Source organism: Anser cygnoides, chromosome W (assembly GCF_040182565.1).
Source record: "Anser cygnoides isolate HZ-2024a breed goose chromosome W, Taihu_goose_T2T_genome, whole genome shotgun sequence".
NCBI lineage: Eukaryota > Metazoa > Chordata > Aves > Anseriformes > Anatidae > Anser > Anser cygnoides.
Window position 1 is genome coordinate 4,662,555 of NC_089911.1, and position 18,193 is coordinate 4,680,747.

Genomic DNA, 18,193 nt, shown 5'->3' on the forward strand with positions numbered 1-18,193 from the left:
GGGAGCGGCAGGCAGAGCCCAGAACGGGAGGGAATCCGCTCAAAATGGCGCAGGAGACCCAAAACGGGAGGGAATGCGCTCAGAAACAGCCCTGAGGGCCCCGAAACGGGAGGGAATCCACTCAAAATGGCACAGGAGACCCAAAACAGGAGGGAATCCGCTCAAAAACAGCCGAGAGGGGCCCCAAAATAGGAGGAAATCCATTCAAAATAGCTCAGGAGACCGAAAACAGGATTATATCCACCCGAAAACAGCCCAGAGGGGCCCCAAAAAGGATGAAATCCGCCGAAAAAGGCTTGGGGGAGCCAAAAGGGGATTAAATCCACTGAGAACAGTTAGGGGGACCCAAAATGGGATAAAATCCACCCAAAAAGGCTAAGAGGAGCTAAAAGGGGATTAAAGCCACTGAGAACAGTTCATGGGACCCAAAAGGGGATGAAATCTACTCAGAAACAGCCCAGAGGGGCCCCAAAACAGGATGAAATCCACCCAAAAATGCTCAGGGGAGCCAAAAGGCGATTAAAGCCACTGAGAACAGTTCAGGGGACCCCAAATTGGGATGAAATTCACTCAAAATGGCTCAGGAGACCAAAAACAGGATTATATCCACCGAAAAACAGCCCAAAGGGGCCCCAAACCGGGATGAAATCTACACAGAAACAGCCCTGAGGGGCCCCAAAATGGGATGAAATCCGCTCAAAAGGACTCGGGGGAGCCAAAACGGATTAAATCCACTGATACCAATTCAGGGGACCCAAAATGGGACGAAATCCACCCAAAATGGCGCAGGAGACCCAAAACGCGATTATATCCACCCAAAAAGCCCAACACGGCCCTAAGGGGGTCCCAAAACGGGGCAAAATCCCGAAAACGGTCAACCCCCCACCCCCACCCCATGCAGCGGCGATTCCCCGAAGCGGGCGGCGCTCCGAACCCCCCCCAAAACGCTCAGAAACGGGGCAGAAGCTGGACGCGGGTGGGGGCAGCCCCCTCCCCAAAGAAATAAACCTCCCCACTGGAAGGGGGGACCCCAAAAAGCCAAATAAATCGCCCCCCCCCCCCGGGAGGGGGGGGGGCTCCCTCTTTATTTCCACCCTCCCCCCCCCCCCAAGCGGGGACGACGGACAGCAACACGGTGCCAGGGGGAGCCAAAAAAAATAATAAACAGGGGGTAATTAAGACAAAAATAATAATAAAGGGGGGGGAATCCCAAATTTGGGGGGGGGGGTCCGGGGGGGGGCTCAGCTCTGCGAGTAGTACTGGTTGTAGCTCCACGGCGTCTGGTAGCTGTAGGCGCCGTAGCCTTGCTGGGGAGACAAAGGGGGGGCTGTCAGCGGCGCCCCCAGCCCCAAATGGGGGGGTCGGGGGGGTCCCTGAGCCGCCCCCCCCCCCGCTGACCTGGTACCAGTAGCTGTAGGTGGAGGGGCTGCCGCCCGCGTCCCCCCGGCGCCGGAGAAGTTGAGGGGGGTCAGGAGCCCCCCGGCTTCGTCGGGGCGCAGGCGTTTGTCGTCCGGCTCGTCCGCGCTGCGATGGGGGGGGGTAAATGGGGGGGGGTAAATAGTATGGGGAGGGGGGCAAAAAATAGGGGGGAGGGGGTAAATAACATGGGGATGGGGTAAATAGTGGGGGGGGGTAGGTAAATGGGGGGTAAATAACATGGGGATGGGGTAAATAGTGGGGGGTAAATAGTATGGGGAGGGGGGTAAAAAATAGGGGGGTAAATAACATGAGGATGGGGTAAATAGAGGGGGGTAAATAGTATGGGGAGGGGGGTAAAAATAGGGGGAGGGGGTAAATAACATGGGGATGGGGTAAATAGTAGGGGGTAGGTAAATGGGGGGGTAAATAACATGGGGATGGGGTAAATAGTGGGGGGGGTAAAAAATAGGGGACAGGGTAAATAGTATGGGGAGGGGGTAAAAAATAGGGGGGTAAATAACATGGGGATGGGGTAAATAGAGGGGGGTAAAAAATAGGGGATGGGGTAAATAGTATGGGGAGGGGGGTAAAAAGGAGGGAGGGGGTAGATAGTATGGGGACAGGGGTAAAAAATGGGGTAAAAAATAGGGGGAGGGGTAAATAGTATGGGGAGGGGGGTAAAAAATAGGGGGAGGGGTAAATAGTATGGGGGGGTAAAAAATAGGGGTAAATAGTATGGGGAGGGGGGTAAAAAGGATGGGAGGGGGCAAAAAAACGTGTCTGGGGGGCACCAAGGAAGTGGGGGTAAAAAGGATGGGGAAAGGGGGAAAAGGCATGGGGGGGTAAAAGTGATGGGCAAAAAGGATGGGAGGGGGGGCAAAAAATGGGGAGGGGGCAAAAGGATGGGGAGGGGGCAAAAAATGTGGCTGGGGGTGAAAAGGATGGGGGGGATAAAAAGGACAGGGGCAAAAAAATTGGGGGGCAACAAGGCTGGGGGGTAAAAGGGATAAAAGGGACGGGGAAGGAGGGGGGCAAAAAGGATGGGGGGGCAAAAAAAGAAGGCGGGGGGGGGCAACAAGGCCGTGGGGGGGGGGGGGGGGTAAAGGGCCGGGGGGGCCGGGGGGTCCTCACCCGTTCTCGGGGGCCCTCTTGCGCGCGGCATGCTGCTGCAGGAACTGCTGGTGCTCGTCGTACGCCGTCAGCAGGCTGCGGGGGGGGCTCTTTTTGGGGGGGTTCCCCCTTTTTGGGGGGTTCCCCTCTTTTTTGGGGGTTTCCCCTTTTTTGGGGGGCTTCCCTTCTTTTTTTGGGGGGGTCCCTTTTTGTTTTGTTCCCCCCCCCACTTTTTTCCCCTTTTTGGGGGTCCCCCCCCTTTTTTTCTCCCTTCTTTTGGGGGGTTCCCGTTTTATTTCGTTCCCCTTCCCCCCTTTCCCCCCTTTTTTTTTCCTCCCTTTTTTTGGGGGGGGTTCTTTTTTGGGGGGTGTTCCCCCCTTTTTTGGGTGTTTCCCATTTTTTTGGGCAGTTTTCCCCTTTTTTGGGGGGGGGGATTCCCCCTTTTTTGGGGTGTTTCCCTTTTTTGGGGGTTTCCTTTTTCAGGATTTTTCCCATTTTGGGGGGGGTTCCCCTTTTTCTTGGGGTTTTCCTTTTTGGGGGTTCCCTTTTTTTGGGGGGGTTTTCCCGTTTTCAGGATTCCCCTTCTTTTGGGGCTTCCCTTTCTAATGGGTTTCCCATTTTGGGGGGGAAGTTCCCTTTTTTGGGGCTTCCCCCTTTTTTGGGAGTTCCCTCTTTTTCAGGGTTTCCTTTTGGGGCTTCCCTTTTTAAGGGTTTCCCTTCTTTTTGGGTTTTCCCTTTTTTGGGGTTTCCTTTTTTTGGTGTTTCCCCTTTTTCATTTTTTTCTCCCCTTTTCAAGGTGTTCCCCATATTTTAGGGTTTCCCCGCTTTTTTTTTTAGGGTTTCCCCACATTTTTTAGGGTTTCCCCACATTTTTTTTTAGGTTTCCCCATTCTTTATAGGCTTTCCCCATTTTTTTTAGGGTTTCCCCTTATTTTTTTTGGGGGTTTCTCCATTTTTTGGGGGTTTCCCCGCTTTTTTTTAGGCTTTCCCCACTCTTTATAGGCTTTCCCCATTTTTTTTAGGGTTTCCCCTTATTTTTTGGGGGGTTTCCCCACTTTTTTATACGGTTTCCCCATATTTTTTTAGGGCTTCCCCCCTTTTTTTTTTTTTTAGGGTTTCCCCCTTTTTTTAGGGTTTCCCCCTGTTTTTTTATGGTTTCCCCGTATTTTTTTTAGGGTTTCCCCACTCTTTATAGGGTTTCCCCGTATTTTTTAGGGTTCTCCCTTTTCGGGGTGCCCCCCCATTTTCGGGGTCCCCCCAGCCCGTACCTGTGGATGCTGGAGCCGAAGTCCTCGAGGAACTCGACGCGGCGCTGGGAGAAGAGCAGCTTGGCCTCGTCGGGCAGGGGGCTGCGCAGCGCGCGCTCGAAGCAGCTCATGGTGTTGCCCTCGTTCTGCCGCACGTCGGCCCCGAACTCCATCTCCAGCAGGTTGGCGTGCAGCCGCGCGTTCTCCTGCGCCAGCGGCCCCAAAACGGGGTTGGGGGGGGGCCCAAAGGGATTTGGGGGCCCCGAGTGGGGTTTATGGGGTCCCGGGGGGGTTAGGGGGGCCTGAGTGGGGTTTATGAGGTCCCCAGGGGGTTTAGGGGGCCTCGGGGGGGTTGAGAAGCTCCAAGTGGGGTTTGGGGGCCCTGAGTGGGGTTTGGGGGTCCCCGGGGGAGCTTAGGGAGGCCCTGAGTGAGGTTTATGGGGTGTCCGGGGGGTTCAGGGGGGCCTGAGTGGGGTTTGAGGGGCTCCAAGTGGGGTTTGGGGGGCCCTGAGTGGGGTTTATGGGGTCCTGGGGGGGGTTGGGGGGTCCCCGGGGGGGGTTTAGGGGGGGCCTCGGGGGGGTTAGCGGGGCCCTGAGTGGGGTTTATGGGGTCCCCGGGGGGGTTAAGGGGGCCTGGAGTGGGGTTTATGGGGTCCCCAGGGGGGTTAGGGGGCCTGAGTGGGGTTTATGGGGTCCCCGGGGGGGTTAGGGGGGCCTGAGTGGGGTTTATGGGGTCCCCGGGGGGGTTAGGGGGCCTGAGTGGGGTTTATGGGGTCTCCCCAGGGGGGTTTATGGCACCCTGAGTGGGGTTTATGGGGTCCCTGGGTGGGGGGGTTAGGGGGCCTCAGGGGGCCCCTGAGTGGGGTTTATGGGGTCCCTGGGGGGGTTAGGGGGGCCCTGAGTGAGGTTTATGGGGTCCCCAGTGTGGTCTGGGGGGCCTTGAGGGTGTCTATGGGGTCCTCGGTGGGGTTTGGGGAGCCCCAAGGGTGTCCGTGCGGTCCCAAGAGGGGTTTGGGGTGTCCCGAGCAGGACTAGGGGGCTCCAAACGGGATTTAGGGAGCCCCAAACACATGCACGGGGCCCCGAATGGGATTTCAAGACCCCAGATGGAATTTAGAGAGCCCCAGGGAGGTCCACAGGGGCCCTAAATTGGATTTTAAGAAACCCGACTGAGCCCAAAGGGCCCCAGAATGGGATTTAGGGTGCCCTGAGCAGGATTAATGGGGCTCCAGTGGGGTCTGTGGGGCTTTAAGTGGGGTTTACAGACCCCAAGGGGGCTTTATAGGGCTGGAAATGGGGTCTGCAGCATGCCCAGGGGATTTTTGGAGCATCGGTGGGGGCTGTAGATCCCCAAATGGGGTTTGTGGGGCTCAAGGGAGGGTTATAGGGCCCCAAATGGGGTCTGTGGGGCCTCAAGAGTGGTTGTGGAGCCCCTGATGGGATCTGGGGGTTCCGAGCAGGGTTTATAGAGCTCCTAGTGGGATTTTGGGACCTTGAGAAGGCTTTGTAGGACTCAAAGCAGGGTTTAGAACCCTAAAAGAACGTTTGTAGGGTCCTTAGAGACCCAAAATGGGGTTTATGGTGTCCTTAGAGCCCCAAAGTAGCATTTCTAGAGGGTCCCCAGAACCCCAAAATAGTGTTTATAGGGTCCCCGGAGCCCGAAAATAGGGTTTAGAGGGACCTTAGAGCCCCAAAATAGCGTTTAGAGGGTCCTTAGAGCCCTGAAATCGGGTTTGTAGCATCCTTAGAGCCCCAAAATAGGGTCCCTAGAGCCCCAAAAGAGCATTTCTAGGGTCCTTAGTACCCCAAAAGAGCATTTAGAGGGTCCTTAGAGCCATAAAATCGTGTTTATATAGAGTCCTAAGAGCCCCAAAATAATGTTTCTAGGGTCCTTAGAGCTGCAAAATTGGGTTTATAGGGTCCTTAGATCCCCCAAATCGCATTTCTAGGGTCCTTAGAGCTCCAAAATCGGGTTTCTAGGTTCCTTAGAGCCCTACAATTGGGTTTATAGGGTCCTTAGATCCCCCAAATCGCGTTTAGAGTGCCCTCAGAGCCCCCAAACCGTGTTCGTAGGACCCCGCCTAGCCTTTACAGCGCCCCCGGAGCCCCAAGGCCCCCGAAGACGCCGTGTGTGTCCCCCCCACCCCCCAAAAACAAAAACCCCGCGCCGCCTGGGCGCCTCACCGGGTCCTTCTCGAGGGCGCCCAGCAGCACCTGGCGGGCCTTGGCCAGGTCGCGCTGCACCTTGCAGACGTGGCGGGCCAGCTTGACGGCGTAGAAGGAGGCCAGCGGCAGCCCCTCGTTGGCCCGCACGGCCTCCAGCAGCAGCGCCTCGGCCCCCGCCACGTTGCCCTGCCGCCGCTCCAGGCTGACGCGCCGCAGCCGCACCATGGCCAGCCCCGGCACCGCCTCCTCGAAGCAGCGCAGGATGCGCCGCGCCTCATCCGGGTTCCCTGCGGGGGGGGGGGGGAATAAAGGGGGTGAGGGGGGTTAGGGGGAGATCGGGGGGTATGGCAGAGGCCTGGGGGGGGCTCCCCGGGTCGTTATAGGGGGTTATAGGGTATGTCGGGGGGTTTATAGGGCATGGTGGGGGGTGTTGGGGCAAGCTGGGGGGGTTGGGGGCTCCCAGAGGGTTATGAGGTCCTGGAGGGGCTCCCGGAGTCGTTATAGGGCATGTCGGGGGGGTTATGGGGCACGTCAGGGGGGTTATAGGGCATGTCGGGGGGTTTGGGGGCTCCCCAGGGGGTTAGGGGGAGCCCCAGGAGTGTTATGATCTGCTGGGGGGCTCCCCGGGTCATTATAGGGGGGTTATGGGGCATGTCAGGGGCGTTATAGGGCATGGTGGGGGGGTTATGGGGCAAGCTGGGGGGGGGGTTGGGGGCTCCCCAGGGGGTTATGAGGTCCTGGGGGTCTCCCCAGGTCGTTATAAGGGGGTTATAGGGTATGTTGGGGGGGGTTATAGGGCATTCTGAGGGGGGGTTGGGGGGCTATAAGGCATGCTGGGGGGGTTATGGGGTGAGCAGGGCCGGTTTGGGGGCTCCCCAGGTGGTTAAGGGGGTCTCAGGGTGGTTACGGTTATCTCGACCCCAAAACTGAGCGGTTTGGGGCCCAGCACAGCGCCTCAGCCCCCCAAAATTATATTTTGGGGCACAACACAGCATCTCAGCCCAAAAAAAAATGGGTATTTTGAGGCATAACGCAGCATCTCAGCCCGAAAAGGAGCTATTTCACTATGCGACATGGCATTTCAGCCCAAAAAGAACCATTTTGGGGCCACTACAGGGGATCTCTACCCCAAAAAGAGCCATTTTTGGGTCACCACGAGGTATCTCTGCCCCAAAACAGCCCTTTTGGGGCCACTATGAGGCATTTCTACCCAATAAAGAACCAATTTGGGCTGCAATGCAGCATCTCTGCCCCAAAATGAGCCATTTTGGGGTCGCTACGAGGCATCTCTGCCCCAAAAAGAGCCATTTTTGGGTCACCACGAGGTATCTCTGCCCCAAAAAAGCCATTTGGGGCCACTGTGAGGCATTTCTACCCAATAAAGAACCGTTTGGGGCTGCGATGCAGCGTCTCTGCCCCAAAATGAGCCGTTTTGGGGCCACTATGGGGCACCTCCCCCCAAAAAGAGCCATTTTGGGGCCACTTTGGGGCACCTCTCCCCCAAAAAGAGCCATTTAGTGCTGCGCCCACCCCCCCCACTCCCAAAAACCTCCATTTCCACCCCCCCCCAAAAAATATAACCCCCCTTTCACGCCCCGACGCCGCGCGTCCCCCCAAAACCCCAACGCCACCCGGCCTCAAACCGCACCCCCCGCCCCCAAGAAGGCCCCGTTTGGGATTTCCGTCCCCAAAAAGCGTGGTTTTGTCCCCCCAAATTTTAAATTTTTTTTTTTTGGGGGGGGGGGGGGGCGCCTCACCTTGCTTCTCCTCGAAGGCCGCCCAGAGGAGGTGGATGTTGGGCTTGCGGGGCAAGTGGTAGCCGCAGGCGCGCTGGAAGACGCTGCGCGCCCCCGCCACCGTGTGGCCCTCCAAGTACTTGGTGTACTGCGCCGGGGCGGGGCGGGGGGGGGGGCAAAAAAGGACAAAAATAAAAAGGGAGGGGGGCCACGTGAGCGTCCCCCCCCCCAGCCCGGCCGGGGGGGCGCTGCGTCGGGTGGGGTGCCACTCACGTGCGCGGGGGGTTGGGGCCCCTCTCCTCCGAATTTCCTCCTAGGCTTAGGGGGTGCCGCGGGCGGGGGGGGAGCAGCAGCGGGAGTCAAGAGAAGGGCGTTAGAGACGGCGCGCGGACCCGCGAGCGGCCCCCACCCGCCGCCGGAGGAGGGGGGGGGGGGGGGGGCGTCTATTTATTTTTTTAAAGGGGGGGGGGGAGGTGGAAAAAAAGCCCCCGAGTTCACCCCAAATCCGAGAGATAGGGGATGGGGGCGGCTGCAGGGGGTGGGGGGGGTGTTGGGAGGGGGGGATTATTTTTTTTTCTTTTTTTTTTTGAGGGGGGGGGGGTCGCACCTTGACCCAGAACTCCTCGTAGAGGGCGCAGGCGATGACGCAGCGCTCGAAGAGGACGATGGTGCGCTCGTGCGAGCCGGCCGCCATCTCGTAGTCCAGGTACTCGCGCCAGTTGCGCAGCTGCGCCCGCTCCAGGGGCTTCACGTGGAAGTAGGGGCGCTTGATCTTGAGGGGGGGGGTTAAAAAAAAAAGGTGAAAAGGAGGGTTTTTTAATATTTTGGGGGGGGGTCCGGGGGGGTTTTTTGGCCACCTACCCCCTCCTCGAAGGCCCAGCGCTTGCCGACCTCGGCCTCGTTGTGCGCGAAGATCTGCTGCCGCATGGAGAGGACGAGCTCGCGGACCTGCTCCTGCGCCGGGTCCTCCTGGGGGGGGAGGGGAGGGCAAAAAATATGGGGGGGGGGCACCCCGGGACCCCTTTTCCACCCCTTTAATCCCCCCCAATCCCTAATCCCCTTTATGCCCCTGTAATCCCCTTTATGCCCCTGTAATCCCCTTTATGCCCCCTGTAATCTCCTTTCTGCCCCCCCCCAATCCTACACCCCCCATAATCCCCTTTCCGCCCCCCCCCCCCCCCCCCCCCGGACCCCCTTTCTGCCCCCCTAATCCCCCTTCATGCCCCCCCGGACCCCCTTTACTCCCCCCAATCCCCTTTCTGCCCCCTAATCCCCTTTAAGCCCCCAGGACCCCCTTCCCCCTCCCAAACCCCTTTCCCCCCCCAATCCCCTTTCCACCCCCCGAGACCCCCTTTGTGCCCCCCCCCCCCACCCCCAAATCCTACACCCCCTGGGACCCCGTTTCCAACCCCCTAATCCCATTCTCACCCCCCAGGACCCCCCTTTGCCCCCCCCCCTTTGCCCTTTACTCCCCCCAGGACCTCCTTCCCCCCCCCCGCCCCCAGGACCCCTTTACTCCCCCTAATCCCCTTCCCTCCCCCAAGATCCCCTTGCCCCCCCCAGGACCCCCTTTCTGCCCCCTAATCCCCTTCCCCCCCCAAAAACTGTTTCCCCCCCCCCAGGACCCCCTTCCCCCCCCCCAAGGACCCCCTTTACTCCCCCCCAATCAACTCCCCCCCCCGACCCCCTTTCTGCCCCTCTAATCCTCCCCCCCCCCCCCCCCCCCCAAAAAAAACCTTGCCATCCGCCGCGGCCCCTTTGGACTCGATGCCGGGGGGGCGGGAATTCCTCCCCCGGGGGGGCCCCGGAGCCCCCGGCGGCCTCGGGGGGGGCTTGGGGCCGGGCTCTGCGGCCAGCTTGGACTGCAGCCAGCGCAGCTCCTCGGGGGACAGGATGGCCATGGGGGTGCAGCCGCACGTGCTCCTGGAACCTGGGGGGGATTGGGGGCCTTTTCCTCACGTTTTGGGGTTTGGGGGAGGTTTGTTTGCGTTTCCTAGGGGCCTTTGCCCCTTCCTAGGGCCCTTCTTCCTCTTTCTGGGGCCCTTTGCCCCAGCTTTAGGGCCTCTTTCCCCCCTTTTTAGGGCCCTTTTCCCCCCTCTTGGGCCCTTTCCTCTTAGGGCCCTTCTTTAGGGCCCTTCTCCCTTTTAGGGGCCTTTCTCCTCCCTTTTGGGGCCCTTTTCCCTCTTAGGGCCCTTTCCCTCTTTCCCTCCTTCTTAGGGCCCTTTTCCCCCTTTTTAGGGCCCTTTTCCCCCTTTTTAGGGCCCTTCTTCCTTCTTTATAGTGTCCCTTTCCCTCTTTTTAGGGCCCTTCTCCCCCCTTTTTAGGGCCTCTTTCCCTTCTCTTAGGGCCCCCTTCTTCCTCTTTTAGGGCCCTTTTCCCCCTTTTGAGGGCCCTTTCCCTTCTTTCTAGTGTCCCTTTCCCCCTTTTTAGGGTCTCTTTCCCTCTTTTGGGGCCCTTCTCCCTTCTCTTCGGGTTCTTCTCCCACCTCGACTTCCCCCCCTTTTTAGTCCCCCTCCTTCTTTTAGGGCTTTTCCACCCTTTTTTTATTTTTCCCTTTTAGGGTTCCTTCCCTTTCTTTCAAGACTTCTTTCCACTCATTTTTTAGGGCTTTTTTTCCTCTTTTTAGGGTTTTTACCCGTTTTTATTTTTCTTCCTTTTTTCCACATTTTTTTCCCATTTTTTAGCGTTTTTCCCCTTTTTTTTTTTAAATTGTTTACCCCCCCCAGCTGTACTCTCCCAGTGGTGGCTGTAGAGCTGCGGGGGGATTTTGGGAATATTTTTAGGGTTTCTCTCCCTCTCCACCCTTTTTTTTTTTTTTTTTTTAAGGGTTTCTCTCCCCCCCTTTTTTATTTAGTGTCTCCCCCTTTTCTTTTAGGGCTTCTCTCCCCTTCTTTTAGGGTTTCCCCCTGTTTTTTAGGGCTTCTCTCCCCTTCTTTTAGGGTTTCCCCCCCCGTTTTTTTAGGGTTTCTCTCCCCTTGTTTTAAGGTTCCCCCTGTTTTTTTTAGGGTTTCTCTCCCCCTTATTTTTCAGGGCTTTTCTCCTCCTTTTTATTTAGGGTTTCTCTCCCCTTCTTTTAGCGTTCCCCCCGTTTTGTTTTTTTTTTTTTTTTTTTTAAGGTTTTCCCCCAGTTTTTTTTAGGTTTTCTCTCCCCTTCTTTTAGGGTTTCCCACTCCATGTTTTTTTAGGGTTCCCCCCCCCCCCTTCTTTTAGGGTTTCCCCCTCCATGTTTTTTTAGGGTTTCTCTCCCTTTCTTTTAGCGTTTCCCCCCGTTTTTTTTAGGGATTCGCTCCCCCTTTTTTTTTAGTTTTTTCCCCCGTTTTTTTAGGGTTTTCCCCCAATCTTTTTTTAGGGTTCCCCCCCATTTTTTTTTACGGTTTTCCCCCCGTCTGTTTTTTAAGGGTTTCTCTTCCCTTCTTGTAGGGTGTTCTCCCCGTCTTTTTTTTAGGGTTTCCCACTCCATGTTTTTTTAGGGTTTCTCTCCCCTTCTTTTAGGGTTTCCCCCCCGGTTTTTTTAGGGATCCGCTCCCCTTTTTTTAGGGTTCCCCCCCCTGTTTTTTTAGGGTTTTCCCCCAATCTTTTTTTAGGGTTCCCCCCCCCCCCCGTCTTTTTTTAAGGGTTTCTCTTCCCTTCTTTTAGGGTGTTCTCCCCGTCTTTTTTTAGGGTTTTCCCCCCTTCTTTTCGGGTTGCCCCCCCCCCAGACACACCTCTCCCAGTGGTGGCTGTAGAGCTGCGTGGGCATGGAGAGCACCCTGTCGTAGATGGCGGTGACGGCGCGGAGGTCGCCGCGCTCGCGCTCCCACTCGACGTAGAGCTCCCACAGCTTGTCCGAGCGGAAATCCATCCCCGCCGCCGCCACCGCCGCCTCGAACACCCTGCGGGAGCCCCACGGGGGGTGAGTTTGGGGGAAAAAGGGGCGAAAAAAATAAAAAGAAAGAGGGCCACGTACCCGCGGATCTTCTGGATGGATTCGGGGAGGCTCATGTCCAGCGTGGACTGGAGGTAGGAGATGTAGTGGATCCACAGGTCCATGCTCAGCGGGATCGACTGCAGCCCGCGCTCGAAAACCTGCACCCGGAGCCGGAGGGGGGGGGAAGGAGGTTTGGGATGGGGTGAAAATTAAGGGGGGGGCAGCCCCAAATGAGTGGGTGGGCACCTAAGGGGGGGGGCGGCCCCGTAACGCTGGGGGAAATGGGGGGAAAAGGCGGTGAAACGGACCCAAAATGGCTCCAGGAGGGGCATGTGGGGGGGGGTGGCATCCCATAATAACCTAAGGGCCCTGTAAATGGGGTGAGGAAACGGCTGGCGAGGTCCCCAAATGATTTGGGGCAATGAAGCAGTGGGGAAATGGGGTGGGGGACCCCCAAAGCGCCCCGGGGACCCCGTGAGAGCAGCAGAAGCAGCACAAAAGAGGCAGGGAAACCCCAAAATGTCTGGGGAAAACCCCAAAACGCTTTCGGGATCCCATTAAAGTGGCAAAAGGGGTGCAGAATTGGATGGAGCACCCCAAAACGCCTCAGGGCCCTAAAATTGGGGCAAAATCAATGCAAATGGCATGTAGCACCCCAAAACACCAGGACACATGGCAAAATCAACCCAAAATCAGTGTGTAAGCCTCTGGAACCCCAAAATCATGTGTAGCACCCCAAAACACCTCGAGGACCCCAAAATCATGGCAAAATCAACCCAAAATCAGTGCGTAGGCACCCCAAAATGCCTCAGGGACCCCAAAATCATGGTAAAAATCAACACAAACTCAGCCTGTGGTACCCCAAAACACCTCTGGAGCCCCAAAATCATGGCAAAATTCAACACGTAGCACCCCAAAATCATGATAAAAGCATCATGTAGCATCCCAAAACACCTCCAGGACCCTAAAAGCATGGCAAGATCAACACAAAAGCAACGTGGAGCACCTCAAAATCATGGTAAAGGCAGAGTGCAGCACCCTAAAACTCCTTGGGGACCCCAAAATCATGGCAAAATAAACCCAAAATTAGCATGTAGCACCCCAAAACGCCTTGGGGACCCCAAAAGCGTGGCGAGATCAACACAAAATCAGCATGTGGTACCCCAAAATGCCTCAGGGACCCCAAAATCATGGCAAAACCAACACAAAATCAGCATGTGGTACCCCAAAATGCCTCAGGGACCCCAAAATCATGGCAAAACCAACACAAAATCAGCATGTGGTACCCCAAAATGCCACAGGGACCCCAAAATCATGGCAAAACCAACACAAAATCAGCATGTGGTACCCCAAATCACCTCAAGGACCCCAGAATCATGGCAAGATCAATGCCAAAGCAGCGTGTAGCACCCCAAAACACCTGGGGGACCCCAAAATCATGCCAAAATCAACACAAACTCAGTGTGTGGTACGCCAAAACACCCCTGAGGACCCCAAAATCATGGCAAACATCAACATGTAGCACCCCAAACTTGTGATAAAAGCAGTGTGTAGCACCCCAAAACATCTCGGAGACCACAGAATTGTGGCAAAACCAACCCAAAAGCAGTGTGTAGCACCCCGCAATGCCTTGGGGACCCCAAAATCGTGGCAAAATCAACCCAAAATCAGTGTATCGCACCCCAAAATGCCTCAGGGACCCCAACACCGTGGCAAAATCAACCCGAAAAGCAGCGTGTAGCACCCCAAAACGCCTCGGGGACCCCAAAATCATGGCAAAATCAAAACAAATGCAATGTGTAGCACCCCAAAACGCTTCGGGGACCCCAAAATCAGGGCAAAAATCAATGCCAAAGTAATGTGTAGCACCCCAAAAAACCTCAGGGACCCCAAAATTGGGGCAAAATCAAAGCAAAAGCAGTGTGTAGCACCCCAAAACGCCTCGGGGACCCCAAAATTGTGGCAAAAAAAAACCACAAAAATAAAGTGTAGCACCCCAAAACACCTTGGGGACCCCAAAATCATGGTAAAATCAACATGTAGCACCCCAAACTTGTGATAAAAGCAACGTGTAGCACCCCAAAACATCTCGGAGACCACAGAATTGTGGCAAAACCGACCCAAAAGCAGTGTGTAGCACCCCACAATGCCTTGGGGACCCCAAAATCGTGGCAAAATCAACCCAATAGCAGCGTGTAGCACTCCAAAACACCTCGAGGACCCCAAAATCATGGTAATAATCAACCCAAAAGCAGCGTGTAGCACCCCAAAACGCCTCAAGGACTCCCAAATCATGGCAAAAATCAACCCAAAAGCAGCATGTAGCACCCCAAAACGCCCTGAGGACCCCAAAACCGTGGCAAAAATCAATGCAAAAGTGCAGCGTGTAGCACAAAAAAGGCACAAAGAACCCACAAAAATAAAGCATAGCACCCCAAAACACCTTGGGGACCCCAAAATCGTGGTAAAATCAGCATGTAGCACCCCAAAATCATGATAAAAGCAGCGTGTAGCCCCCCAAAACACCCCGAGGACCCCAAAACCGTGACAAAATCCCCGCGCACCCCCCGAACCCCCCCGGGACCCCGCGCACCTCCTCGGTCTCGGGCCCGCAGTGGAAGCGGCGCTCCATGTCGGCGTACTTCTTCCAGTAGCCGTAGCAGTACGGGTAGTGCGAGAAAAAGGCGTCGAAAGCCTTGCGGGCGGCCGGCAGGTGGTTCTGCGGGGGGGGGGAGAGGGCGTTTGGGGCGAAAAGGGGCCTTTTCGGACAACACCGCAAGGCTCGGAAACGATCGCGGTTTGTTATAACCGAATTTTAACCCAAACGGCGCCTTGGAATCAATTTTCGAGGCAGCTTCTGACAGTATCGCAGGTTTTCAGAGCACATTAAAGTTAATTATAACCAGATTAAAGTGAATTTTAACTAAATTTTAACCCAAACGGCGCCTTAAAATGAATTTAGAGGCAGTTTCTGACAACATCGCAAGTTTTTGTAACATATTAAAATGAATTTTAACCAAATTTCAAGCCAGTGCCTTAAGACGAATTTTCGAGGCAGTTTCTGACAATATCGTGGCTTTTCTTAGCACATTAAAACGAATTTTAACCAAATTTCAAGCCAAACAGTGTCTTAAGATGAATTTTCAAGGCAGTTTCTAGCAATATCATGGGTTTTTGTAGCAGATTAAACTTAATTATAATCAGATTAAAATGAATTTTAACCAAATTTTAACACAAACAGCATCTTAAAATGATTTTTAATTTAAATTTAAATGGGATTTTTATTTGGCGTGAGTTTTAACAGAATGTTTTTATGAAAATTTAACAGGGCACGGACTCAGAACAAGGTTTAATTAACATTTTAATGAACGTTTTAACGTTAATTTCCCCCGGGGCAGCGGCCTGGGGAGAGTTTTAATGAAGTTTTAATGGGGTGGAGGCTTGGGAAGGGTTTTAATAAGGTTTAAGGTGCAAGGGAAGCTTTAACGAAGACTGGAAATTAACCGGGAGTTTTAATGAAAACTTCACAGGGCTGGAAATTAAGGGAGAATTTTAATGAAGATTTAATAAGGAAAAGGCTCACGAAAACCTTTAATTAAGTTTTAATTGGGATGAAAATTGATTTTTACTCCAACTTTAATGGGGGGCGTTAGTTTTAACAAAGGTTTAATGGGATGGGGGAATGGGGTGGGTTTTAACGAAGGTTTAACGGGGCTGGAAACTTGGAGTTTTAATGAAAATTTAGCAAGGCCAAAAACTAACGGAGAATTTTAATGAAAATTTAATAGGATTGGAAACTAACGGAGAATTTTAACAAAGATTTAACAGGGCTGGAAACTCAAGAGTTTAAATGAAGATTTAACAGGACTGGAAACTCAGAAAAAGTTTTAATGAATATTTAATGAGACTACAAATTCCAAGAAAATTTTAATTAAGATTTAATAAGGCAGGAAACTCAAAATTTTAATGAAAATTTTACAAAACTGGAAACTAATGGGGAATTTTAATGAGGACTTAATAGGACTGGAAAATAACGGGGAGTTTTAACGAGCTTTTAATGGGGCTGGAAACTCAAAGAAAGTTTTAATGAAGATTTGACGGGGCTGAAAATTCCAAATTTGAATGAAAATTTAACAAAACTTGAAACTAACGGAGAATCTTAACAAGGATTTAATAGGACTGGAAACTAATAAACAGTTTTAATGAAGATTTAATAGTATTGGAAGCTCAGAATTCCAATGAAGATTTAACAGGGATGAAAACTCAGAATTTTAATGAAAATTTAACAAAACTGGAAACGAATAGAGAATTTTAACGAGGATTTAATAGCACTAGGAACTAATAAAAAGATTTAGCGAAAATTTAGTATGACCAGAAACGCAAAGACAGTTTTAACGAAGATTTAATGGGGCTGAAAACTCAGAATTTTAACGAAAATTTAATGGGGCTAGAAACTAACAGAGAATTTTTATGGAGATTTAATAGAACTGGAAAATCAGAAAAAGATTTAATAAATATTTAACGGGACTAGAAACTCCAAAAAAAGTTTTAATTAAGATTTAATGAGCCTAAAACCTCAAAAATTTAATGAAAATTTTACAAAACTGGAAACTAATGGGGAATTTTAACAAGAATGTAATAGGATTGGAAAATAATGGGGAGTTCTAATGAAGATTTAATGGTGCTAGAAACGCAGAGTTTTAATGAAGATTTGACAGGGCTGAAAATTCCAGATTTGAATGAAAATTTAACAAAACTTGAAACCAATGGAAAACTTTAACAAAGACTTTATAGGATGGGAAAATAACGGAGAATTTTAACGAAGATTTAATGGGACTAGAAACTAATAAAGAATTTTAGTGAAGATTTAATGGGGCTGAAAACTCCAAGACTTTCAATTAAGGTTTAAGAGGGCTGAAAATTCAAAACTTTTAATGAAAATTTAACAAAACTTGAAACTAATGGGGGATTTTAACCAAGATTTAATAGGATTGGAAAGCAGCAGAAAGTTTTAACAAAAATTTAATAGGACTGGAAACTCAGAGAAAACTTAAAACGAAGATTTAACGGGGCCACCACCTCGTAGCGTGTTTTAATGAAATTTTTAATGGGGTGGGCGCCCCGGGCGGTGTTAATTACGGCACTAACGAGCTTTTTGCCCCAAACTTTGCCCACCTCCTGCTCGACGTACTGCAGCAGCTCGGTCCAGGCGGTGAAGTCGTGGGGGTTGTCGCGCGCCGCCCGCCAGAACTTCTCAAAGTCCGGGGGGTAACCGGGGGCGGCCTCGTCCGCGGGGGGTTCGGGGTCCTGGGGGGCCGGGGGGGCCTCGGGAAGGGCCGGGGGGGGCTCTTCGGGCTCAGGGGGGGCGGCGGCGGCGCCGTTGCAGCTCTGGGAGTCGGGGCCGGCGCCGCGCTCGTCCTCGGTGCTGCTGGGCTCGGGGGGCGGCAGCTCCGCCGTGGGGGCTGCGGGGGGGGCAAAATGGGGTTAAGAAAAGGGTTTGGGGTGCCCCCCCGCCCAATTAAGGCTCCCCCCAGGATTGTTTCCCCGCTGTTTATCACCACAGCCCCTGTTGCTGCCCTATAAACACTACAAAACTCCCCCAGCCCCATAATGCTCAGTTTTGGAGCCCCCCCCCCCCCCCCCAAGCCCCTAAAACCCACCCCAAAGTCCCCCTGTAACCCTCATAACCCCCAACAAACCCCCTTAACCCCTCATAAGCCCCCCCAGCCCACCTCATAGGCTCCCCAATACCTTCCCAACCCCATAAACCCCCTTATAACCCCCCCCAAACCCCACAAAAATCTACCCCAACCCCATAAAACCCCCATAAACCCCCCAACTCGCCTCAAGCACTCCCCATAACCCCCCAGCCCCATAAATCCCCCAAATCCCCCCCAAATACCCCACAGCCCCCATGTAACCCCCCCAAAATCCCATAAAATCCCCCCCAAACTTCATAAACCCCTTCTAACCCACCACAAAGCCCCCCCCAAACCCCACAGATCCCCCATAACCCCCCCCAACCCCATAAAATCCCCATAAACCCCCCCAACCCACCTCAAGGTCCCCCCAACCACCCCCCAGCCCCATAATCTCCTTCATAAACCCCATAAAATCCCCCCCAAACCCCACAGCCCCCCCCCAACGCCCCCCAACCCCATAAAACCCCCATAAGCCCCCCAACCCACCTCAAGGCCCCCAGTAACCCCCCCAAGCCCCATAAATGCCTTCATAGCTCCCCCCAGCCCCATAAATCCCCTCATAAATCCCCCCAAACCCCATAACCCCCCTCCCCCCCCCTTAAAACCCCCCTAATTCACCCAACCCACCTCAAGGCCCCCTCATAACCCCCACCAATCTCCTCACAAACCCTCCCCATCCCCCCCCAACCCCATAAAATCCCCCGCAACCCCCCCCGTCCCTCACCGGTGCCCCCCCCGCCGCCGTCGCCGTCCCCCAGCGCCCCCTGAGCGCTCCCGGGCGCCTCAGGCCCCTCCGCCGCCATCTCGCCGCCCCCCCCCCTCCCCCACGGCGCATGCGCGGCGCGCAAGGCTCCGGGCGGAACCACCGAGGCGCCTGCCCAGAGCGGCCGCGCCCAGCGGCCCTCC

General features: G+C 54.0%; 2 protein-coding genes across 2 annotated transcripts in view; both read right to left on the minus strand.

Annotated features, from left to right (window-relative positions):
- The window catches only part of LOC136786277 (ubiquitin-like FUBI-ribosomal protein eS30 fusion protein), a 43,800-nt gene that overhangs the window by 21,027 nt on the left and 4,580 nt on the right, over positions 1-18,193 (minus strand). The window lies entirely within an intron of this gene.
- LOC125181804 (pre-mRNA-processing factor 39-like) lies at positions 1,070-18,155 on the minus strand. Its single transcript, XM_066987581.1, is given in 16 exon segments — positions 1,070-1,307; positions 1,399-1,524; positions 2,551-2,625; positions 3,798-3,982; positions 5,961-6,229; positions 7,700-7,826; positions 7,952-7,996; positions 8,286-8,450; positions 8,540-8,647; positions 9,415-9,519; positions 9,521-9,608; positions 11,383-11,550; positions 11,625-11,743; positions 14,179-14,304; positions 16,761-17,047; positions 18,012-18,155. Coding segments are annotated over 16 exon segments (2,295 nt in total). The 5' UTR covers positions 18,091-18,155; the 3' UTR covers positions 1,070-1,084.